Source organism: Neoarius graeffei, chromosome 7, assembly GCF_027579695.1.
Source record: "Neoarius graeffei isolate fNeoGra1 chromosome 7, fNeoGra1.pri, whole genome shotgun sequence".
Classification (NCBI taxonomy): Eukaryota; Metazoa; Chordata; class Actinopteri; order Siluriformes; family Ariidae; genus Neoarius; species Neoarius graeffei.
This window is the reverse complement of record NC_083575.1, coordinates 13442298-13469044: the sequence shown is the minus strand read 5'-3', so window position 1 is coordinate 13469044 and position 26747 is coordinate 13442298. Positions and strand designations below refer to the sequence as shown.

Sequence of the window (26747 nt, the reverse complement as noted above, 5' to 3'; positions counted from 1 at the left end):
TGACAATCAGGTGTGAGTGGGCACCTTGTTTAATTTAAAGAACAGGGATCTATCAAAGTCTGATCTTCACAACACATGTTTGTGGAAGTGTATCATGGCACTTCCACAAAGGAGGTTTCTGAGGACCTCAGAAAAAGTGTTGTTGATGCTCATCAGGCTGGAAAAGGTTACAAAACCATCTCTAAAGAGTTTGGGTTCCACCAATCCACAGTCAGACAGATTGTATACAAATGGAGGAAATTCAAGACCATTGTTACCCTCCCCAGGAGTGGTCAACCAACAAAGATCACTCCAAGAGCAAGGTGTGTAATAGTCGGCGAGGTCACAAAGGACCCCAGGGTAACTTCTAAGCAACTGAAGGCCTCTCTCACATTGGCTAATGTTAATGTTCATGAGTCCACCATCAGGAGAACACTGAACAACAATGGTGTGCATGGCAGGGTTGCAAGGAGAAAGCCACTGCTCTCCAAAAAGAACATTACTGATTGTCTGCAGTTTGCTAAAGATCACTTGGGCAAGCCAGAAGGCTATTGGAAACATGTTTTGTGGACGGATGAGAGTAAAATAGAAATTTTTGGTTTAAATGAGAAGCGTTATGTTTGGAGAAAGGAAAACACTGCATTCTAGCATAAGAACCTTATCCCATCTGTGAAACATGGTGGTGGTAGTATCACGGTTTGGGCGGTAGTATCACGGAAGGTGGGTCATGCAGCAAGACGATGACCCTAAGCACACAAGTCGTTCTACCAAAGAATGGTTAAAGAAGAATAAAGTTAATGTTTTGGAATGGCCAAGTCAAAGTCCTGACCTTAATCCAATCGAAATGTTGTGGAAGGACCTGAAGCGAGCACTTCATGTGAGGAAACCCACCAACATCCCAGAGTTGAAGCTGTTCTGTATGGAGGAATGGGCTAAAATTCCTCCAAGCCGGTGTGCAGGACTGATCAACAGTTACTGGAAACATTTAGTTGCAGTTATCGCTGCACAAGGGGGTCACACCAGATACTGAAAGCAAAGGTTCACATACTTTTGCCACTCACAGATATGTAATATTGGATCATTTTCCTCAATAAATAAATGACCAAGTATAATATTTTTGTCTCATTTGTTTAACTGGGTTCTCTTTATCTACTTTTAGGATTTATGTGAAAATCTGATGATGTTTTAGGTCATATTTATGCAGAAATATAGAAAATTCTAAAGGGTTCACAAACTTTCAAGCACCACTGTACCTCTAACAGATTTTGGTAAGTCAGATTGTATGCAGGTCGGTTTGTAGGTTGTCTAGCAAGGTTACAGTCCGCAGAATGAGGCTGTCACGGCAGCACTACTTGTACCAGGGATATAAATATGAAAAGTTACCTTCCCCATTCAGTCACATAGGAGTACATCAGTTGTTCACTATTCCCTCGCTGTTTATCAGCGACATCAGTAATTATCTTTCCCCGTCCACTTTTTTGTTAGAGAAACGGAATTTCAATTTTTTTTTCATAAAAACTTTTAATGAAATAATCTCCAGCCAGGGGCAGCTTCAAGTCTTACTCGCTATGCGGAGCTTCTGTGTCTTGCACTCAAATGACGTCAGAGCATTGCCGGAAATGACTGGGGGGATTTTTCTGATTGGTTAAAATATTTGCAGTGGCGGCCTCCATGAAATCGTCCATTCTGCATAGAAACTTGACTTTCGCAGATGGATATTTTAGTTGTGTGAGCTCCTTATTTTCAATTATTCACATGAATTGCTACTTTATATCATACTATCTTTATATCATATATACTTTATATATTCTATCTTCATAACTGTATTTTAAAAATGGGTTTGCTTTTCTTTTAATTTATGTCCTCAGTAAAGAAGAACATGTCGAAGTACAGTATCAAAGCGGTCCCACTCACGCTGTACAGTGCCTGCTTCTCTCGGTCCAGCTTGACAGCAGTGGTGATAACCCCAGTGATGGCGTCAATGCGGAAATTCTCCCAGTCCCGGTTCCCCGCTCCAGTCTGCAGGAAACTGTAACGCACCTCTCCATTCACACCTTCATCCTCATCTGTCGCAAACACCTCATACACCACCAGCCCTGGAGGCTGCTCCTGAAAAACAGGGAAAATGTTTCAGTGAATACAGATAAGGAATCTTTCTATAACTAGTAAACCTGAATACAGTAAATTATTTCTTGGAGTAGATCTGTGGGTGTATGACTGAGTTCAGGAGAGGATGATAAAAATAACCTGTTCTTCTACTTCTATTCAGGAGCAATTTGTAAGCACCGTTGCTTATGAACCACTGAACAGGACAAAGAGGAGCAAGTTGTGACTTGTTTTTGAAATGCAGAAGATCTGTAGTGACCGGATGAGTGCAATCAGCACAGCGATAAACAACAGCAGAGATAAAGGGAAATGAGTCATACGCTGCGTGACTGCAGACAAGCCATACTGTCCTTGTCCTTGAATGAAGCAGCATCAGGAGAGAACTGTTATTTCATGATTTCTCAATAAACCAGACTATTTGGAATAATTATATTTCTCATAGATTAATCAAACAATAGCAATTAGGTGAAACTTTGTATTTTTTCTCTGATGACATGAAAATGGTTCTTGTTTCCACAGTTTAGACTTTTGTTCCTGAGGTAATGCAAGATAAAAGGTGCTCAAATGAAAGCAGGAAAGCACTGAGGAGGATGGATGGATGGATGGATGGATGGATGGATGATCATTTACTGGGTTTCAGTCATGTGACTTTTCTTAGTGGTTTTACCGGAAGTGAAATAGCTGGTGGTCTAAATGGCTGCCATAGTGCAAACAACTCGTGATAATTTATCAGAGTATACTCGTAATCTAGAAGCCGCTGCTCACTTTAGATATATTCAAAAGCAATGTGCAATGGAATCGACCCCTACAGTCTGGGAAAGAAGGATTTGTCATACGATCTAGAAAACTATCCTTCAGTCGAGTTCCCCAACATCTCGAACTATCTGGTGTTGCAAACATCCACCGCAAAACAGATGAACGCGTGGAAGAGTATGAAGGCTTACAACTTTTTTTGTATGTGGCTGGGTAAAGGACCTCACTATCAAGTCACTGCCAAATGAATCCTATATTGTTTTTGCCCGTGTAAGTACTTTAAAAAAAAAAAAAAGCTTTTCCAGAGGTGGACAGTAACGAAGTACATTTACTTGAGTACTTTTTGAGTATCTGTACTTGAGTATTATTTTTTTTTGGAAACTTATGACTTTAACTTCACTACATTTGAAAGGCAAATATTGTACTTTTCACTCCACTACATTTCTGTCAAGGTCCTCATTACTCGTTACTATGAAGCAGCTTTGAAAGTAGATGGGTTTTTTTTCTTTTCTAAAATGTGATTGGTTTTTTCACAGGTGACACTGAGAGCCTATCACTAGGGTCACGTCCATAGACTGTATAAAATCAAGTTCAATGATTTCTCAGTAGCATTATTTGAATACGATCAGTTGATGGCAGAATGGAAGGAGGCGTTTCTTCTGGGGAATGCACACACTCATGGCTATACCTGGAACCCGTGTTTCAGTTTTCTGAAAGGATTAAAGATTCGTTTCGTTTTAAATGTTTGCTTTGTTTGCCAAAAACGGACCACATCACAGCCTACAAAACCTCGCCATCCAACCTGCAGAAGCATCTTGAAGTATATAAATATCTTGTTCCAAGAGAAAGCTTGCAACGAAGTCTTTTAGAGCTAGCGATAATGTTGCAATAGCTGTGCAGTCTGGTTAGTCAAAGGACTTTCTATGGATTTGCCCGCCAAGTTGCCATTGCCTTGTCCACGGCTAACATTTACACAAAGCTAGTTAACTTGGACACTGTTAGTTAGCATGTAAAAACGGAGTTACGTTAACATGAATAACGTTAACTTATGTTTAGTCCTTTCAGAAATATGTTTTCATATAATCTTGCCAAATAAACAGAATGTAGAAATCTTTCTTTTCTAGTAGCATTAGCTACACAATATGATTTCGAGTTTGAAAAGAGTTTGCTACTGTAGCATATCAGGTGGAGTTTCACTGACTAGCTAGCTTAATGTTAAACCACCATGATGGCACAGCATGCGTTCATTTTGTGAATTCAGGTAACGGCATTAGGTTTTGTAAGCATTGTGGCAATAATACAACAATGCATTGACAGAAAATGTACTTTTAATACTTAAGTATTTTTAAAAGCAAACTGGAGTATACTGTATTTGTACCTGCAGTATACTCCAGTTTGGTGAACCTTGGTGGTTGATCGTTGATGTCTTCAAGGTAGATCCTGACTTCCTGTAGAGTTGGGTCATGGCTGGCATGGAGCACCACGAGTACTTTAACTTAAGTAAAAATTTGACTGTACAACTTTCACTTGTATCGGAGTAACATTTGAGCAGTGGAATCTGTATTTTGACTTAAGTAATGAAGTTGGGTACTTTGTCCACCTCTGAGCTTTTCGTTCACGTCTTTACAACTGTAGGTGCAATTTGTAATTAAGTGATCAATCTCATTAAATCAGTCTCATTAAATCAGTCTCATTAAATAATACCTTTAATTTTGGTGCTTAATAATAAATTATCAAACAGCTAAATTATGGTATATTCCAAATTATTATGGTCACTACCAATGCAACAATAGTGGATCACTTACCGTATTACACAACTCATATGCACCTTGGAATTCTTTGAGATTGGATGACTTCGAAAATATTGGTACAACAAATAAACACACACAGTTTCAATAATAATTGAATTTATTATAACAAAGATAAAATTGAATAATAGCAGCTGAAATGCATTCAATTGGTCATCACTGATATGTGTGTGTGTGTGTGTGTGTGTGTGTGTGTGTGTGTGTGTGTGTGTGTGTGTGTGTGAGAGAGAGAGTTGGGAGGGGCAGTCCCACCTCGTGTTTTAAGGAGAACAAAGGGATGTATGTGTGGGGGAGGTGACCATGTGGTGAGGACACAAGACTAGCCTGGATAGTTAACTAATGCCGCTTTTCCACTACAAACGCGGCTGAGCCGTGCCGTGCTGAGTCGAGCTGAGTCGAGCTGAGCGGGGCTGTTGGAGTTGCATTTCGACTACAACCGCGCTGAACCGTGCTGGCTGGAAGTGGGTGGACACATTGGGTGGAGTTAGCGAAAGTGGGTGGACGTCATGTGATGTCGTTAAGCAGCGCAAACAGTGACATCAGTGACAGTGGCGGAACAAGTCAGAGCCGGGCCGGGGGCGGGGCAAATGACCGGGCCCTTTATTAAAGCTTATCATAACATCATTTTAGGCTACAAAATGTCCGCAACTGCGGTGTTTACCAATTTCAACACTACCGGGTGCAACTATGTTATTTAGTACATCAAGTCCTTCAAACGAACATGTAACTCAGAAACAAAAAACATTAGGATACTGTACATGGCTCATAATAAAACATCAATAGCCTATACTGCGCACATTATTTGAAGGGCATACGAATGAGCGCTCAGAGGTTGCAACGGTGACAGGAAGAGTCAGAAATAAAAGGAGGGCGGTGCAAACCTCACTGAATGCACTGTGTTTACCAATTTCAACACTACGGGGTGCAACTATGTTATTTTGTACATTAAGTCCTTCAAACGAACATGTAACTCAGAAACAAAAAAACATTAGGCGACATACTGTACATGGCTCATAATAAAACATCAACAGCCTACTGCGCGCATTATTTGAAGGGCATACGACGAGCCTTGCGCTCCGCAAACTCGTGCACGATGCTCTGTATGTCACTGATTCAGTGAGCTTTTAAGCGGTAGTCTCACGACCCGAATAGTAAACAATAAACATGGAGGACATGGAGTCGTTAGTGTTGCTGGTCTTGGTGCTGTGGCTTGTTGTCACCGACAACGCGGACAGATACTGGCAAGAGTGTATAGATGAGGTGAGGCGCATAAGGCTTCAGAAATTCTCGTAATTCTTCTTCTTCCGGGTTTGCGGTGTTTACAGATCCCAGCGCGCTCACGGGGCGTGTGTGGGCATGTGAGGACACTCCTCCTCACCAATCAGTGCACAGGGGAGTGTCTGCTCACGCCCCCAGCCTCACTCGGCACGGTTTGGCTCGCTTCAGCCCCACTCCAAAACGGTGCGAGTTTTAGGGGCTAAGCAGGGCTGAAGCGAGCTGAGTCGTGCTGGTTTTTGGTAGTCGAAACGCGAGCCGTGTCGGGCTGAAGTGAGCTGAAGCGAGCTGAAGTGAGCTGAAAAAGGGTAGTGGAAAAGGGCCATAAGGTGTGTTTGTGTGTGAGTGTGAGGCCTTGTGGCCTAAACAAAGACTAGCCTGGATAGCTAACTCCACTAGCTTATGACACTACTAAATCCACTGAAATCTTGATGAGGTCAAAATATGTGTAATGATGAAATTAAAGTGTTAGAAAGGAAAAGAGAGCATGCAAAACCTATCTATTAAACAAAACAACTGAGAGAACATAGAACAATGATGGAACACAAAATCAGTGTGCACACTTAAACAGTTCCTGAGTTTAAATTCACACTGCTTCATAAAGCTAATTCCTAAGACTAGTTCTATGCCCAAAAATGGCAGTCTTACTTCAGTATCTTGCTTCCAGTGCAAGATTACAGAGAATGTTCAGAGACTTTTGGCGTCCACAGGAGCACGTGAGTCGCTTCCGTGGAAAGCAGAGGATTTCTTGGTCCGAACACTCCGTAGTTCGTGCAGAAAAGTCTCTGATCAAACAATGTGCACAGCACTTTTAGTCAGAAGGAATCCGGTCGCTTCTAACTTTTAATTAAACTGCTTGGGCGGCAGTCGTAACGTTACTGATAATAGACAAACAAACCGGCTGTAGCTCAACCAAGAGAGAGAGATAGCACGATTTAAGTAGTTCTACCGTGGCCAATGGTAAACAAAAACCATGCTGAATTCTTACTTGCAAAGCAGACGTCTGTATCTTGGATGCTCTGGTGAGCGGCCTCTTTATCTCTGTAGAACGCGCCGGTTGCGACGAGATTCACAGCAACAAAGAGGCCGAGTTGGAAGTTTCCGGGTTACTTATGGGATCATGGAGGAAGTGACATAGGTGATCCCACCCAGCCGTGACGTAGGTCACCGCGGAAGTTAGTTGATGGGAGTTGTAGTCCTTAGACGGACTGTTGTAGTTCTTAGACAGTAGGTGGCAACTGTACCTACATTCCCCCTTTTGGTCTCAGGGGTATGACGAAGTCGTAGCACTGAGAGCACAGTACCGTACAGTCCACATGCCCGTAGCCCTTGAGGTAGCCTTGCTCTGTACAGTCCATGGTGTCCTGTGAAAACTGTGTAATCTCATGAGTCCCAGTAAGACAGTTGGAGGCAGAGGCATTTTGGGCATATAATCACTCTATAGGCATTTGGGCATATAATCACTATCTAACTAAGTCAAAATTACATCTATAAAAAAAATTAAACATTAACGCTACATATATACTTCATTTCCTACGCATAAAAAAACAAGAAAAGAGAAGAAATGAAGGAAGAAAAGAAGTATTAGTGTTTGGGCAGGGGCTTCAAAGTTTGGGAGAATAGCAGGGTACAAATAATTTACAGCAGGGTGCAAAATGGTAAAATGTCTGCCAGCGGCAGACATAATGCACACAAAGCGTGCAGGGATAGATAGATAGATAGATAGAGAGAGAGAGAGAGAGAGAGAGATATGCAAGTACGAATTTTTCATGGGGCGGGATGGTTTGGAACAGGCCATCTAAAATTGGGATAACATTTACCCGGGACGGGTATTTGAGGCGGGTCGTCTAGCTTAAGCTTGATTAGCGTTGTTACGCACGCCAGTGTTTCCCACAGAAATTTTGGAGACTATGGGGGAGGTGCGGGGGTTGTTTAAAATTGAGTGATATGTTAAATATTAAGTTATTACTGAAAAACTACTGATTAAAAAAACAAACACTGAGAAATGGTCCTATAAACAACTTTACCAATATAAAAGATTACCAGGACTACAAAAATGCAGAAAAATAGGCTTTACTTATCCAAATGCTCCTGTTGGTTCAAAAGTTAAAGTGCATAGAACCTCACAGCACAACATGAAGTTACCTTAAAATATAATATAAATGCCTCAGCTTTCATGTAAGAAAAAAAACTATTAATACTAGTGCTGTGTGCAGGCAGTCTCTCCTGAAGACTAAATTAAACAATAATTATAAACTAATAAAATAAATGGCTCAGGCTTCATAGAAGAAAAAAACAATTTGAACAGAATCTCACAGTATGATGCTGAAGCTGCCTAAACAATGGAAAATAAAATACCATTTTGGGAAAAACGTTGGCATCCATTAATTTCTTGTATTAAGTAAAAAAATATGTTGCCAGATAGTGCTGACGTTTTACAGCCCAAAATATGTTCAAAACCCGCCAAAATGCACTTAAAACCGCCCAAATTGGGCGGGAAAATGCGCAATCTGGCAACACAGGCAGCAGTAATGGCTGCACTCAAGGATGTAAACACAATCTGGCAACACAGGCAGCAGTAATGACTGCACTCGTGTCAAGGATGTAAACACAGTTGACGCGGCAACTGACATACATGACATAGTGGATGTAATTTACGTTCACAACTTTTTTTGCTGTCAGAAATATTTAATATTAAATTTTGTGACTCGACTGACAATAGCCGGCGGCATAACAAGCCATAGCCGGCGATTTGCCGCCTGTGACCGGCTACTTTTGAGACTGCTGTTGGGTTGGTAAACCTAATCTTCTAGAAAGGTATTGGGTTGGTGAATGTGACTGGGAATGTCAGTGTATGCTTATGGGTGAGTGAGGCGTACAAGCTAGGTGGACAGAATGGGCCTAACTATCATCCCCCCCTTTTGGAGTGAGGACTGTTCAAAAGGCTTGATTTGATTGTTATGGAAAAAAAAACATGAGGGCGTTTGATTAGGCCTGGATGTCCTAACGCGATACGCGACGGGGGACAGTTTTCCACGATCAAAAGGTCCCGACCAGTGTGGTAGGAACTTTTTGAGACTTCTACCGGCTTGGTAAAGTTAAAATATAGGACTTTGTCGTCTATTTGATATTCGTGATGGGGGGCTTTTCGGTCGTAGTAGGCCTTTTGTCCTTTTACGCTTGCTTCGATTTATCTGTCAAGGGGTCTGACCTCTCCTGTAACAGTCTTTTAATCTCAGCCAACTGGGCTTTTAAAGAATCCAGCTCTGAGCGGAACTCACCAGGTTGGTCTGAGTCACTGTGTCGGTCACCTCTACCCCTACGTTTAGAGCTAAGGTCGGAATGCTCCTGCCATCTCTGGCCAGAGCAGGGATGACGGTCTTGCTGCCAATCGCTTTGTTCCTTACGACCCTTTCCATATGATGGGCGGTTGCCATGGTCATTGTGGCCTTGCCCTCGGGTCCCTCCTGACCTTACCTTGCCGATTCTTCCACTCACCCTGGTGCTGGCTCGGCAAGGGGCGGTTCGGACCGGGATTTCTCCGGGGGGGTCCCCCTTTTGGAGCTTCACCTCCTTCTAAGGCTAGCGGGGGCCCGTCTGCACTCTGGAGACTAAGGACTCTGGGTTCATCATTGTTTCTGTTTGTGGTTTTGACAATGGTCTCCCTGGTCATTTGGGCTAGTTGCCTAATTTCCCTCATCGAGTGGAAACCCTGTCGACACACCAGTGTGACTCGAGTCTGCACGCTTGGGTGGAGGTTATGTAAGAAGAGGGATTTGAAGCCTCTATCTTCTTCCAAGCCTGGTGCGCTACTACCCTGGAAATAGGCAGTACGTAGCCGTCTATAATATTCACGAGGTGCTTCAGACCGTTTCTGCCTAATTTGTATTGCACACAAGGTCGCGGAGGTTTCGTCCGTGTACGGCGCATATTCTTCCCTCATGTACTTGCGAAGTTTCGAACAGCTATTGTGAACATTTGGGGGTAGAGTCTCTAAAAAGGCACGAACGCTGCTACTGGAGGTCTTCCAGATCAGTTTAAGTTTCTCTCACGTTGTGGCTTTCGGTAGGTCCATCAGGCATCGGTCAATTTCTCGCAAATAATCATTCACATTTGTTCTTTTATTCTCAGGATCGAATCGCTCAACATCATTGGCAAGTAGGTCAATTTGCCGTAAGCGAAGAGTTTGGTGCACGTCCTTGTGCGGCCTTCTTGGCTCTCCTGAGTACTCACTATCTAAGCTACTCTGGTGTTGCTCCCGTTTCGCACAAGATTCATAGGCTGATTCATCCGACGATGGATCAGGGATACTGTAGCACACTGAACTGGGTGTGCTATGGGTCTGGGCTCGGGATGAGCACAGTACGGCTCCACCCTGGCTAAACGACGAAGTCGTGTAGCAAGTTGATGGAGTTTGGCGGGGTGTCTGGTCCTCGACCAGGTAATCTACGGTGTCCGGTTCGGACGCCTCTTCCTGCTCTGAGCTTCGGCACATTGTTGGGGGTCTTTCACGCCCCCCGTGCCCTTCTTGTGGGGTCTGCTCCTCGGCAGCCCTCTTGGCAGCCTTTTCGGCTTTCTCTAGCCTTTTGGCGCAATCATCAAGGGAGTTCTTCAAGATCTCACGCTCCCTATGTAAATCATTATTATTGGCTGCCAGCTCGGCGTTGCTGGTGGTCAGCCTTTCAACCTCTCCGTGGAGGCGTCTGATTTCTGAATCAGTATTTTGGAAGTACAACAGGAATAGCTTACCTGGTGCCACTTGGATACTAATAGTTGTTCCTTTTGGATCTCTCATATGTTTGTTCGAATTGTCTATGCTGTTTTGGCATTCACTCTTACTCGTGTTCCTAATGTTTGCCTTTTCAGAGGCAGAGCAGTGAATGAGGTCTGCGATGACTTCAAGGAGAGACACGTCTTGAGCGTTGTCTTCAATTTCTGAGACACGAGGGGATGCCATTTTACTTAGATTGGATATTATGTAATTAATTAATGAGTTAATTTATTAATTAATTGCTATTAATTTTGGAAATGCTATCTCTTATCCTAAATTAAGAATAGGTTATTAGTATTTTGTGATATGGTTATCACGCTACTGTTAACCGTTTAACACACCTGGGGATAGGCAACTGCTGAATTAAACTGATAATTTATCTGTTGTTGCAACAATATTCAAGAAGTCAACACCAATCTCCTCACACGGGGCACCAATAATTGTAGGTGCAATTTGTAATTAAGTGATCAGTCTCATTGAATCAGTCTCATTAAATCATTAAATCAGTCTCATTAAATAATACCTTTAATTTTGGTGCTTAATAATAAATTATCAAACAGCTAAATTATGGTATATTCCAAATTATTATGGTCACTTCCAATGCAACAATAGTGGATCACTTACCGTATTACACAACTCATATGCACCTTGGAATTCTTTGAGATTGGATGACTTCGAAAATATCGGTACAACAAATAAACACACACAGTTTCAATAATAACTGAATTTATTATAACGAAGATAAAATTGAATAATAGCAGCTGAAATGCATTCAAATGGTTATCACTGATATGTGTGCGTGTGTGTGTGTGTGAGAGAGTTGGGGGGGGCAGTCCCACCTCGTGTTTTAAGGAGAACAAAGGGATGTATGTGTGGGGGAGGTGACCACGTGGTGAGGACACAAGACTAGCCTGGATAGCTAAGTAAGGTGTGTTTGTGTGTGAGCACGTGGTGAAGACAAAAGACTAGCCTGGACAGCTAAGTAAGGTGTGTTTGTGTGTGAGCACGTGGTGAAGACAAAAGACTAGCCTGGATAGCTAACTAAGGTGTGTTTGTGTGTGAGTGTGAGGCCTTGTGGCCTAAACAAAGACTAGCCTGGATAGCTAACTCCACTAGCTTATAACACTACTAAATCCACTGAAATCTTGATGAGGTCAAAATATGTGTAATGATGAAATTAAAGTGTTAGAAAGGAAAAGAGAGCATGCAAAACCTATCTATTAAACAAAACAACTGAGAGAACATAGAACAATGATGGAACACAAAATCAGTTTGCACACTTAAACAGTTCCTGAGTTTAAATTCACACTACTTCATAAAGCTAATTCCTAAGACTAGTTCTATGCCCAAAAATGGCAGTCTTACTTCAGTATCTTGCTTCCAGTGCAAGATTATAGAAAATGTTCCAAGACTTTTGGCATCCACAGGAGCACGTGAGTCGCTTCCGTGGAAAGCAGAGGATTTCTTGGTCTGAACGCTTCGTAGTTTGTGGAGAAAAGTCTCTGATCAAACAATGTGCACAGCGCTTTTAGTCAGAAGGAATCCGGTCGCTTCTAACTTTTAATTAAACTGCTTGGGCGGCAGTCGTAACGTTACTGATAATAGACAAACAAACCGGCTGTAGCTCAACCGAGAGAGAGAGATAGCACGATTTAAGTAGTTCTACCGTGGCCAATGTTAAACAAAAACCACGCTGAATTCTTACTTGCAAAGCAGACATCTGTATCTTGGATGCTCTGGTGAGCGGCCTCTTTATCTCTGTAGAACGCACCGGTTGCGATGAGATTCACAGCAACAAAGAGGCCGAGTTGGAAGTTTCCAGGTTACTTATGGGATCATGGAGGAAGTGACATAGGTGATCCCGCCCAGCCGTGACGTAGGTCACCGCGGAAGTTAGTTGATGGGAGTTGTAGTCCTTAGACGGACTGTTGTAGTTCTTAGACACAACGAAGCACTGCAAGTTGAAGTGGAAACAAACAGTTCGCTTGATTCTCACTTGTGTTCGCTTTTATCTCTCAGGTAAATCATTCACAAAGATCATCAGAAACCCCTTTAAAGACCTGGATCTTAGTTAAACGAAATGGAGAAGTGATCACGGCGCATTGTAACTGTATGGCTAGGGAAGAATTTTGTCACGATCTTCATGCATATGGACTTTGTGAGGAGTGAGGAGTAAACAAAGAAACAGCTGGGGACTTTAGCACTTCGTGACTAAAAAAAAAGTACTGTAAAATAATGACATGTACAGTAGCAAGAAAAGTACTTGGAAAACACTAAAGCTGAGAGGGATATACAAACCTTTCACCAAGTGATCACTGCACACTCAAGCATGCTTCAACTTTGATTTCAGTCAGAGGTTCAAAAGCCACCTTTCTTGACATCTTTTTGTGAAATCCTGCGTTCATTCGCCCTTTTTTGTTAGTTCACGGGGAACCCTGAAGAAACTTTTATCAGTTTCATAGTCTGATCGATTCGAACAACCTAAAACAACGCAAGCATAAACCATTTTTCATGCGAGTAATGCACCTTCTCCATACAAACGCTGTGTCAACTGAGCTTTGGTACACCACCAGCTAAAGTTCTGAATAACTAATGAGGCGGATGTGACATCACGTGAAACCCAGCAATTCAGCCATCCATAATGCTAATGCTTACACTCTCACCTCGAGGATGTGCATGATGGTGCCATTAGCTGGTCTGACGAAGACGGGTCTGTTGTCGTTTACATCGATGACAGTGATTTGGAGAAGCGCCGTGCCCCAGAGAGGTGGCCGACCGTGATCCGTCGCCACTACAGTCAGGTTAAACCTCTCAAAACTGTGCAGCAGGCGCAGAGAACGAATCAGACCAGTATCGGGATCTAGAGAGAATGCATCTGGGAGAGAGAGAGAAATTTCTTTTTGCTGTTGGGTCAAAAAAACTAAATGGATCTTTGCAACCGTGTGTGTGTGTGTGTGTGTGTGTGTATGCACGCTGACCTGCTCCAGGCCCCTGTAGGCTGTAAGTAAGCAGGGCATTCTCTCCCTCATCCAGGTCCGTAGCTGACAGTGTGATCACAGATGTGCCACTTGGCTCATTTTCAAACACCGTGGTGCTGAATACGTGCTTGGAGAAACGTGGTCGGAAATCATTCACATCCAGCACCGTCACCAGGACCTGACACAGAAAATATAATGAGAAAGAAAGATGGGTCAGGGAAAAAAATAATAATCAATTTGCTGTGAATGAAAACATTCTTAAATTGTGACATTTTAGAAACCTTAGTCTCTTCCTCAGCTTCCGAACAGAAAATAAAATACAATAAAATCCACCCAGACATCATACAGTGAAACAATTCAGCACATAGGATTTCTGTGAACACTGCTGATTCTGAAAAAAAGTAATTCATTTTATTCAGCATCATGTCATTAAATTACCTGCACTGAATTTTCCCGGCGGTTGTTGGGGCTGCCTCCAGGATTGTCCCTGGCTATAGCTGTAAGCGTATAGTGGTCTTTAGTCTCACGGTCCAGAGGAGAGAGGATGTAGATGTCCCCCTGTGATGAAGAGCAGAATGAGGGAAGAAACATTATAACTTACTTACTCATATAATGGAGTGTGTCATAGCCAGGATTTGAATGTTGGGCATACAGTACTGTACAAAAGTCTTAGGCACCCTATTATTTTTTTTCCCATACAAACTTTTTTATAGATTTCTATTTTATGACTTCCACATTAAGCAGCATGATGGCGTAGTGGTTAGCACTGTCGCCTCACAGCAAGAAGGTTCTGGGTTTGAACCCAGTGGCTGACGGGGGTCTTTCTGTATGGAGTTTGCATGTTCTCCCCATGTCTGCGTGAGTTTCCTCCAGATGCTCCGGTTTCCCCCACAGTCCAAAGACATGCAGGTTAGGCTACTTGGTGGCTCTAAATTTACTGAGTGTGAATGGTTGTTTGTCTCTATGTATCAGCCCTGTGATGATCTGGTGACTTGTCCAGGGTGTACCCCGCCTCTTGCCCATAGTCAGGTGGGATAGGCTCCAGCTTGCCTGTGACCCTGCACAGGATAAGCGGTTATGGATAATGGATGGACTTCCACATTATCAAGTCCATACTAAATCATTCTAGAGTTCCAAGTGTATGTTTTCCAGCACAAAATTAAATCTCATCTCATCTCATTGTCTCTAGCTGCTTTATCCTGTTCTACAGGGTCGCAGGCAAGCTGGAGCCTATCCCAGCTGACTATGGGCGAAAGGCGGGGTACACCCTGGACAAGTTGCCAGGTCATCACAGGGCTAACACATAGACACAGACAACCATTCACACTCATATTCACACCTACGGTCAATTTAGAGTCACCAGTTAGCCTAACTTGCATGTCTTTGGACTGTGGGGGAAACCGGAGCACCCGGAGGAAACCCATGCGGACACGGGGAGAACATACAAACTCCGCACAGAAAGGCCCTCGCCGGCCACAGGGCTCGAACCCGGACCTTCTTGCAGTGAGGCAACAGCGCTAACCACTACACCACCGTGCCGCCTACAAAATTAAACGTTACAGGAAAAAGAAAGTTGGTATCTGGGCAGCATATTACATAAGAGAGCACTTTTCAGATTAAGAAAGAAAACATAATGAAGGCTACTGCGTTTTGGTGCAAAATTAAGACGCGAGTGTGACAATCAAAGTGTCCAGAAGAACTGTGGCTGGTTCTGTAAGTTGCTCAATAAAACCTACAGCTCATTTTTTATAAAACTGCACTCACTGTAGTGGAGAGTACTTTTTAAAATTTTTATTTATTTATTTATTTTAAGCAAAGGGTCATCTCACACCAAATATTGACTTTATTTCATTTATGGCTTACTGCTTATAGTATTTTTTTAAATGTTGAAACATTTAGTTTCATTTTTTTAAAGACATTTTTTGGTCTAAAGCGTTTCTTTACACGTGCCTAAGACTTGTGCACAGTACTGTATGTGACATGGAAGGAATACATTTGCAATAGATTTTTTTTAAATTAAGAACAGCGTGTCATATGTTTTATCCATCCATCCATCTTCTACCGCTTATCCGGATCCGAGTTGTGGGGGTAGCAGCCTAAGCAGAGCAGCCCAGACTTCCCTTTCCCCGGCCACCTCCACCAACTCTTCTGGGGGAATACAGGCCAGCCAGCCAGGCCAGCCAGCCAGGCCAGCGTTCCCAGGCCAGCCGAGAGATGTAATCTCTCCAGCGTGTCCTGGGTCTGCCCCGGGGTCTCCTCCCGGTGGGTCATGCCCCAAAAAATTCCCTTGGGAGGCATCCAGGGGGCATCCTAACAAGGGGTGGTCCTAACAGGTGTCCACCAGCGGGTTCGGGGATTACCACCACGACAGGCACCAACAACCTTGCAGCCACAGCTCTGCATGGCTGCTTCAGCAATGGAGGTGTGGAATATGGTCCACTCAGACTCAATATCCCCATCCTCTCCCGGTATGCAGTTGAAGCTCTGCCGGATGTGACAGTTGAAGATCCAACAGACGGGAGCCTCCATCATACGTTCCCAGCATACCCTCACTACTCATTTGGGCCTGCCTGGTCTGTCCGGCCTCCTCCCCCACCATCTGATCCAGCTCTCCACCAGGTAGTGATCAGTTGACAGCTCTGCTCCTCTCTTCACCCGAGTGTCCAAGACATAGGGTCATAGATCAGATGAAATGATTACAAAGTCAACCATCGATCTGCGGCCTAGATCAGGCAGGCCGTTCCTCCCAATCACACCCCTCCAGGTCTCACGGTCATTGCCCACGTGAGCATTGAAGTCTCCCAGTAAAACAATGGAGTCCTCTCATGGTGCACTGTCTAGCATCCCACTCAAGGACTCCAAGAAGGCCGGGTACTCCGAACTACCATTTGGCACATAAGCGCAAATGATAGAGTCCGTTCCCCGACCCGAAGGGGCAGGGAAACGACCCTCTCATTTACTGGGGAGAACTCCGATGTTAGTGCGCCAAACTGGGGGGCTACCAATAGCCCCACCCCTGCCCAGCACCGCTCACCTTTGGCAACTTCAGCATAGAAGAGAGTCCAACCCCTCTCCAGGAAATTGGTTCCAGAGCCCAAGCTATGCGTTGAGGTGAGCCCAACTATATCTAGTCGGTACCGCTCAACCTCACGCACAAGCTCAGGCTCCTTTCCTACTAGAGAGGTGACATTCCATGTCCCAAAAGCCAGTTTTGTCAGCCGGGGATCAGTACGCCAGGGCCTCCGCCTTTGGCTGCCACCCAATCCACTGTGCACCAGACCCTTACAGCACCTCCTGCGGGTGGTGGGTCCACAGGAGAGTGGTTCCATGTTGCTCAATTGGGCTGGGCCCGGCCGGGCCCCACGGATATAGGCCCGACTACCAAGCATTTGCCAATGAGCCCCTCCCCCAGGCCTGGCTCCAGGGTGGGGCCCCAGTATCCCTGGTCCAGGCGAAGGTACTCGGATACCTGTTTTTTCTTTCATAAGGGTTCTTTTTGAACCGCTCTTCGTCTGACCTCTCATCTAGGACCTGTTTGCCTTGGGAGACCCTACCAGGGGCAACTGCCCTGACAACATAGCTCCTAGAATCCCTGAGGCACTCAAACCCCTCCACCACGTTAAGGTGGCAATTCAAGGAGGGGCATATGTTTTATCTATTTGTAATTACATTTACAAGTAGATGGCCTTTCAATTTCATGAAATCAGTGAAATTTAGTTCCCTCTGAAATGTGGTCATTGTGATGTATGTTTATTTTTGTAATATCTCACAAAATATCAGTTCATTCTGTGGCTGAGAACTTGTTTAATTTGAGGGGATTTCTGAGCAAATGATGTACATGAAATCGCTCGCTTCGCACAGTCAAGCAGACAGAGGAAGTCCGTGTGCACAGGTTTACCTTTGACCGTGCACTGACAGTTACATCATTCTGTCATTAAACGAACAGCTGATCACACCGAGGTGCCCGCTGACTGCTGATATTTATTAGTCCTGCGTTTCCTTTCCTTCATATATAACGTAACATCTTTTCTTCTCGCCTTCAGTTACTGCAGTCAGTCTTTCACATTTCATTCGCACACTCACATCCTCCATTTTTCTCTCCTGTTTCAAATTTGTATCCCACAATGCCTTGCGCAAACGGGGAAAACCCACCATGTGATGCACAACACAGCATCTTGAATTGGGTCATGGTGAAGCAGGAAAAAATAGTGGAGAGTTTAGAGCCACGTGGCCCTAAATTCATTAATTGTTCTATTTTTAAAAAATAAATAAAATAAAATAAAATTGGAAGTCTGTGATTCGAATTCAGTAGCTTTCAGTCCACTAAACAAAAATAATTGGGTGTCGGGGAAAATCTTTATGACCTAAACTTGAAAAATCTGAAAGGCAGTCTACCTTTTAATATTGTGGATGGTCACTTGATCAGATCATTACTTATACATTTTTCTTTTTACATTTGTAATATTCCGAGTGAATCAGAAAACTTCTGACAAAATCAGAGTTGAGAATTCAACAGCACTCTGAGATTAAAAAAAAAAAGATATTAAACATTTCTTGGATCGTTACTGATACTTCAATAACATTCCAACTTGTGTGGGCTATTTTTGTGCACTTAATCGAGTGTAAAATTGTCTTCCTGTATACTTAACCACACCCACAAACTCTCTCTCCCACGCATACACACACTTACTGTAGATGGGGTGATCCCAAACTTGCCCTCTCCATCGACCAGACCATATTCTATCACTGCGAACAGTCCTGAGTCTGCATCTGTAGCGCTCACTCGCACAATGATGGTACCCAGAGCCACATCCTCAAATACTGGCTTCTACACACACACACACACACACGTTGAGATGTTAGACAATTAAATTATGTCCAGCGAATATATATATATATATATATATATATATATATATATATATATATATATATATATAGAGAGAGAGAGAGAGAGAGAGAGAGAGAGATACATACATACATACATACATACATACATACAGTGGTGCTTGAAAGTTTGTGAACCCTTTAGAATTTTCTATATTTCTGCATAAATATGACCTAAAATATCATCAGATTTTCACACAAGTCCTAAAAGTAGATAAAGAGAACCCAGTTAAACAAATAAGACAAAAATATTATACTTGGTCATTTATTTATTGAGGAAAATTATCCAATATTACATATTTGTGAGGGCGGCACGGTGGTGTAGTGGTTAGCGCTGTCGCCTCACAGCAAGAAGGTCCGAGTTTGAGCCCCGTGGCCGGCGAGGGCCTTTCTGTGCGGAGTTTACATGTTCTCCCCGTGTCCGCGTGGGTTTCCTCCGGGTGCTCTGGTTTCCCCCACAGTCCAAAGACATGCAGGTTAGGTTAACTGGTGACTCTAAATTGACCGTAGGTGTGAATGTGAGTGTGAATGGTTGTCTGTGTGTCAGCCCTGTGATGACCTGGCGACTTGTCCAGGGTGTACCCTGCCTTTTGCCAGTAGTCAGCTGGGATAGGCTCCAGCTTGCCTGCGACCCTGTAGAACAGGATAAAGCAGCTAGAGATAATGAGATGAGATGAGACATATTTGTGAGTGGCAAAAGTATGTGAACCTCTAGGATTAGCAGTTAATTTGAAGATGAAATTAGAGTCAGGTGTTTTCAATCAATGGGGTGAAAATCAGGTGTGAGCGGGCACCCTGTTTTATTTAAAGAACAGGGATCTATCAAAGTCTGATCTTCACAACACATGTTTGTGGAAGTGGATCATGGCACCTCAGAAAAAGTGTTGTTGATGCTCATCAAACAGGAAAAGGTTACAAAACCATCTCCAAAGAGTTTGGACTCCAACAATCCACAGTCAGACAGATTGTGTACAAATGGAGGAAATTCAAGACCATTGTTACCCTCCCCAGGAGTGGTCGACCAACAAAGATCACTCCAAGAGCAAGGCGTGTAATAGTCAGCGAGGTCACAAAGGACCCCAGGGTAACTTCTAAGCAACTGAAGGCCTCTCTCACATTGGCTAATGTTAATGTTCATGAGTCCACCATCAGGAGAACACTGAACAACAATGGTGTGCATGGCAGGGTTGCAAGGAGAAAGCCACTGCTCCCCCAAAAGAACATTGCTACTCGTCTGCAGTTTGCTAAAGATCATGTGGATAAGCCAGAAGGCTATTGGAAAAATTTTTTCTGGATGGATGATACCAAAATAGAACTTTTTGAGCCATTCCACCGAATCGGTGCCATTTCCGTCCCTAGAAAATTATATGTATAAATGCACATAAAAATGTACTTTAAAATACATTTCCTTATTACACAGAATGTCCTGCACATTGATCTGATTTCAAATTTAAGATATATAATCGTAAGGATTAATAAAAACTACCTAAAACACTAAAAAATAGCATGTGTTACCTGTCCCTGCACTCTAACTTTATACTTAACTATGAAATATTGTGATTAAAATCCTTCAGAAACAGTATTTATTTTGCACTGTCGTGTGACTCCATATCCTATCCATGGTTTAAATATATTTTTTTCATAAGAAATCCACATATCTTAGTTAAAATACACATTTTAGTCGTGTCCCTGGGTTTTCACTCAGTCCTGTTACCCAAACATATTACCCCATCTGACAAATTTGGAACATTCCATAAATCACGTGCTCGACAGGAAGTTACATCAGTTGTGTCTTCTGAAGGCCATGGGAAGACCAAAACTTAGTTCTCTCATTTACTTTTCTGTATATTTGATGATTTTTTAACTTTGACTGATAAGGTCAATGTCAACATACTGTCCTGTTACTTAAATTATTTCTTAGATGATATTTGTTTATTTTAAAAATACAGATTTTTGGTAAATCACTAGAATGTGCCAAGTGTGGTCATGCTATTAGCAATGACGCCATATGGCTTAATTCCATGTATTAACTAATCCTAGGCTAAAAACTCAGTCCTTTTACTTTCAGTCCTTTTACTCATATAAAGAGTATGCAGCCATCTTTGACTTCCAAACCTTGTAACAAAATAAATAACATAGCCTGAGGTTGACCAATACACATTTTGAATAGTTAAATATGTGTGTTATTATAATCAGTGTTGAAAAGATATAACAAATTAAGTTTAATTTGGGAGTGGTACAACAAGCAAATGGCACCCATTCGGTGGAATGTCCCTTTTGGTTTAAATGAGAAGTGTTATGTTTGGAGAAAGGAAAACACTGCATTCCAGCATAAGAACCTTATCCCATCTGTGAAACATGGTGGTAGTAGTAGTATCATGGTTTGGGCCTGTTTTGCTGCATCTGGGTCAGGATGGCTTGCCATCAGTGATGGAACAATGAATTCTGAATTACACCAGCAAATTCTAAAGGAAAATGTCAGGACATCTGTCCATGAACTGAATCTCAAGAGAAGGTGGGTCATGCAGCAAGACAACGACCCTAAGCACACAACTCGTTCTACCAAAGAATGGTTAAAGAAGAATAAAGTTAATGTTTTGGAATGGCCAAGTCAAAGTCCTGACCTTAATCTAATCGAAATGTTGTGGAAGGACCTGAAGCGAGCAGTTCATGTGAGGAAACCCACCAACATCCCAGAGTTGAAGCTGTTCTGTACGGAGGAATGGGCTAAAATTCCTCCAAGCCAGTGTGCAGGACTGATCAACAGTTACCGGAAACGTTTAGTTGCAGTTATTGCTGCACAAGGGGGTCACACCAGATACTGAAAGCAAAGGTTCACATACTTTTGTCACTCACAAATATGTAATATTGGATAATTTTCCTCAATAAATAAATGACCAAGTATAATATTTTTGTCTCATTTGTTTAACTTGGTTCTCTTTATCTACTTTTAGGACTTGTGTGAAAATCTGATGATGCTTTAGGTCAAATTTATGCAGAAATATGGAAAATTCTAAAGGGTTCACAAACTTTCAAGCACCACTGTGTGTATATATTAGTTATATAGTTTGCACCTCACAAGGTAATATTCACTTTGAACAATGTGTCCAGACAACATCTGGAGTTAACTATGGCAGTCTTTGATGCACTCTGCATGATACACTTTTGCATGCGTGCAAATATTCTCTCCCACTTCACCCTACACTCTGTTTTTCATGACAGAAGTGTTTGAGTATTTCTCTGTTTGAAGGCCATGTGCATGAATTCATCATTTATTACATCAGTAAACCGAGCTGACATTATATTAGTTTCCTCTCTGAAGCATGACAGGAAGTGAACGCTAGTCAAAATGTTTCAGAGAAAATCTCGACTATGTGGTGACTATTTTTTTCTAGTTTGTCTAGTGTCAGTCACAAAACCTTGAAGAGTGGAGGGTCAATTAACTTTGGTTGTTATCTTACATCATGATCTTACTCTAAAAGGCCTTTCAAGATTCAGTGCTTTCAGATTCAGATAATCCATCTGAAATTGTGCTGGAATTTACACCCCGTTTCTGAATATTTTGATTCTGACCTTGAAACTTTTGATCATATTGTTGTTCATATTATACTCTATTAATCCAATGTGAATTCAAGAAATGAAATGAAAATTCAAGTATGAAATTGAAAACTCTTTGAATATCCTGCTTACATCAGAAGGCTGCACACCATTTGCTATACAATTAAAAACAATCAAGATGCGATATACAGTGTCTTGTAAAAGTATTCTTCTCCCTTGGGGTTTGTCCTGTTTTGTTGCATTACAAGCTGGAATTAAAATGGATTTTTGGAGGGTTAGCACCATTTGATTTACAGAACATGCCTCCCGCTGTAAAGGTGAAAATTGTTGTTTGATTGTGACAAAAACAATAATTAAGATGAGTGTGCATAGGTATTCACCCCCCAAAGTCAATACTTTGTAGAGCCGCCTTTGGCTGCAATTACAGCTGCAAGTCTCTTGGGGTATGTCTCTATTAGTTTAGTATATTTAGCCACTGGGATTTTTTCCCATTCCTCAAGGCAAAACTGCTCCAACTCCTTCAAGCTAGATGGGTTGTGTTGGTGTACAGCAATCTTCAAGTTATGCCACAGATTCTCAATTGGATTGAGGCTTTGACTAGGCCATCCCAAGACATTTAATTGCTTCCCTTTAAATCACTCCAGTGTAACTTTAGCAGTATGTTTAGGGTCATTGTCTTGCTGCAACGTGAACCTTCATCCCAGTCTCAAGCCTCTGGCTGACTCAACAGGTTTTCCTCCAAAATTGCCCTGTATTTAGTGCCATCCATCTTTCCTTCAGTCCTGACCAGCTTTTCTGTCCCCGCAGATGAAAAACATCCCCACAGCATGATGCTGCCACCACCATGCTTCACTGTAGGAAAGGTGTTCTCAGGGTCTTGGGTTTGCTCCACACATGGCATTTCCCATGATGGCCAAAAAGATCAATTTTAGTCTCCTCTGACCAGAGAATCTTGTTCCAAGTGTTTGGGGAGTCTGCCATACGCTGTTGGGTAAACTTCAAACAGGTTTTCTTAAGCAGTGGCTTTTTACTGGCCACTCTTCCATAAAGCCCCACTCTGTGGAGTGTACAGCTTAAAGTGGTCCTATGGACAGATACTCCCATCTCCACTGTGGATCTTTGCAGCTCCTTCAGTGTTATCTTTGGTGTCTTTGTTGGGTGGCCTTTTCTTGTCAGGTTTGTAGTCGTGCCACATTCTTTCCATTTTGCTATAATGGATTTAATGGTGCTCCCTGGGATATTCAAAGTTTGGGATATTTTTTATAACCCAAACTTGATCTGTACTTCTCCACAACTTTGTCTCTGATGTGTTTGGAGGCTCCTTGGTTTTCATGTCGCTTCTTAGTAGTGTTGCAGAGTCAGGATCCTCCCAGAACAGGTTAATTTATACAGACATCATGTGACAGACCACGTGACACTTTGATTGCACACAGGTGGAACTTAATCAACTAATTATGTGACTTATGAAGTTAATTGGTTGGACCAGCTCTTATTTAGGGGTTTCATACGAAAGGGGGTGAATACCTATGCACACTCGAGATTTCTGTTTTTTCATCTTAATTATTGTTTGTGTCACAATAAAACAACAATTTTCAAGTTTTAAGCAGTAGGCATGTTGTGTAAATCAAATGGTGCTAACCCTCCAAAAATCCATTTTAATTCCAGCTTATAATGTGACAAAACAGGACAAACACCACGGGGGATGAATACTTTTGCAAGACATTGTATTCAGTTAAAAAAAGTGCACTTGCACAGTAATGTAATAGTTAATGTATTTTAGCAACTAATACATATTAATTCAACGAGTGAAGCTCTATATTTGCATTCTGTGTGCTCATTTTCAATGCTTCAAATGGAAAATTAATTTACTGAGAATCATCACTTGACAAAATTGGATTAGGTTTTCACAACTGCTTGTTCTTGGTACCATGTCTCCTGGCCTTTAGACTGTGCATCAGGATTGTGCACAAATAGAAGGAAAAAAGTGGGTGACAAGTCAAAATGTTATATTAATGATTATAAAACACAATATACACGATAAAATGTGATGTCTAAAGATCTTTACACATTTTGTGTCTCAAAACCCAGTCTGTTTAACAAAGGCAAAGAAAATTATAAAGATAACGACTTTAAAACAAAATCGGAGAGGAACTCGGGAATGAAAACAGTGGGTGTATGTTCCATGGTCTGTTGCATACTTTGTGATGAGGTGAAGCTTATCAGTTTCAGTACCTCCTACACCAAGCAGTGAAACTCCCTGTGTTCTTTGGACAGGATAGACCCAAATCCACCCCCCCCCCCCTTTTTTTTGTAAAAGAATATGCAGCTTCTCATCACCTGTCAACAGGGCCGCTGACAGCTTTGGCTGGGCCCGGGACAAAATGCTCTGAATGCCCCCCCCCCGGGTCAACCCACACACACACCCACCTCTCTTATCCCAGTCTCTACTCACGCGATTGGGGTGCTCTTGAAGGAGCAGCGATGGACGGGGGATTTCGGGCAGGGCTGGGGGCGAACGTAGTATACTGTGCGTGCGTACTGTCCAGTGTGAAAAGCAGAGAAGAACACACCACTCGAGAAACGGCGGGATATGATTGCGGGCTAATGTGAATATTCTTAGCTTCAATCAGATATATGAAACACAAATGTTATTAAGCCGTTGTGGTTATGAAATGATTCAATGCCCTGTGCGTTTGATATGGTGTTCAGTGTGACTTGCTCTCCCCTCGCTTGTAACATGAATTGCGTGCCGCGTGTGCCTTGGTTGGGGTTACTTTATGGGGCTGGAAAAAGTTGCCTGTGTCTTACCTGGCTCAGCTGCCCCACTGCCTTTGCTAGTACCTGCTGCATCATCTCATCTCATCTCATTATCTCTAGCCGCTTTATCCTTCTACAGGGTCGCAGGCAAGCTGGAGCCTATCCCAGCTGACTACGGGCGAAAGGCGGGGTACACCCTGGACAAGTCGCCAGGTCATCACAGGGCTGACACATAGACACAGACAACCATTCACACTCACATTCACACCTACGGTCAATTTAGAGTCACCAGTTAACCTAACCTGCATGTCTTCGGACTGTGGGGGAAACCGGAGCACCCGGAGGAAACCCACGCGGACATGGGGAGAACATGCAAACTCCACACAGAAAGGCCCTCGCCGGCCACGGGGCTCGAACCCGGACCTTCTTGCTGTGAGGCGACAGCGCTAACCACTACACCACCGTGCCACCCTGCTGCATCATCTGAATCTTTTTTAAATTATTTATGCAGTGAGCCCCTGAGTCTCTTGGTTTCTTCCTCTCTTTTTCTCTTTTCTTTTCTGTGCTCCTGACTTGTGCATGTTGGCAAATGACACGCATGCTGATTGTCGAAGCACTATGATCGAACGATGTCGTTTTTTTCCCCTTAAAGGTGGAGTATGAGATTTTGGAATAATGGTTCCCACAAGCCATATTTTGAAAAGAAACACGCCCGCCCTCGCCATGCTCCCACCCCCCGCGTCTCCACCCCCTCCCCCTTATAAAGCCTGAGAAAGTCAGCCTTTATAATGGGTGTCTATTGCATTACACACCAGTGGAGCTCGTTAAGTTAGAGTGTAGAGAGCTTGGAAAAATAGCTCAAACTTTCTCATTTAAACTGTTTTCAGCCCCCAATTTTCACTCCACACACATAATTTTCTCAAAAGTAGTAGCTACACTTGTCCTGATTCACACAATGTGTCTACCTAAACGATAGGATTTACAGTTTTTGAATGAAAGTAAGGAGAGGACAGGCGCGCTGCCCCATAGACTGCCATTATAAACTTGGCAGAAAAGTCACTCGTTTTTAACTCGCTCTAGTGTCCTCATTTTTTACACTACAGACAAAAAAAATACATCAGTGTGTTCAGGAGAGCCTTGTGGCGCTCACTGTGAAAGAATTTTGTGAATATCTCCTTCCGTTTTCGTGTAAATCCCCGTTGTTTGGAGGGAGCGCTCTGAGAAAATCCTGTGACACTCTGCTCGCAGCGCGCGGGTTGGGGGAGGGGCTGCTCGCTCTCTCTCTCTCTCTCTCTCTCTCTCTCACACATACACACACACACACACACACACACACACAGAAGAGACGGGCTGAAAGAGTCAGACCAAACCATTTTTGCATTAGGGGTGGTAGGGGGTTCTTGACGCCTTTTTCAAAGACAATAAAGGCAAAAGATCTAGAAATCATTTATTGAATGCAAATATAGCACATTTCTCCCCCAAATCAACACATTTTGAAATGAAATAAAATAATCGCAACTTCATGAGAGCCCAGTTCTGGGCCCCCCCCCATTCCTGGGCCCAGGACAACATACCCGTTTGTCCCCCCCGTCGGCGGGCCTGCCCGTCAACACCATCAAGTTTAATGTGAATATTAATGTTGTGTTAAATTTGTCTACGATTTTTTTTTGCACTTTTGTATTGTTTATTCACCTCGCACTGGATGTGTAAAGACCTTGTGTGTGTGAATACCCTATGTGCATGCCGGAACATGACGTAATTTCCGATAAAATGTCAGGATGGTTGTAAACATCCGGTAGCCATTGAAAGCGCACACTGTGCTGTCCATAGCTGCCAACACTCCCATTTTTTCCGGGTTTCTCCCGTATTTCAGAC

General features: G+C 42.9%; 1 protein-coding gene across 3 annotated transcripts in view; it reads right to left on the bottom strand.

Annotated features, from left to right (window-relative positions):
• Nucleotides 1–26747, bottom strand: part of cdh23 (cadherin-related 23) — a 727851-nt gene that overhangs the window by 36924 nt on the left and 664180 nt on the right. For all 3 annotated transcript variants that reach the window (XM_060925294.1, XM_060925295.1, XM_060925296.1), the window contains 5 exons: nucleotides 18361–18498; nucleotides 14109–14228; nucleotides 13671–13848; nucleotides 13356–13567; nucleotides 1894–2088 (listed from right to left, as the gene is read on the bottom strand). In XM_060925294.1, the coding sequence (XP_060781277.1) occupies nucleotides 1894–2088; nucleotides 13356–13567; nucleotides 13671–13848; nucleotides 14109–14228; nucleotides 18361–18498 (843 nt within the window). The remainder of the gene's footprint in view (nucleotides 1–1893; nucleotides 2089–13355; nucleotides 13568–13670; nucleotides 13849–14108; nucleotides 14229–18360; nucleotides 18499–26747) is intronic.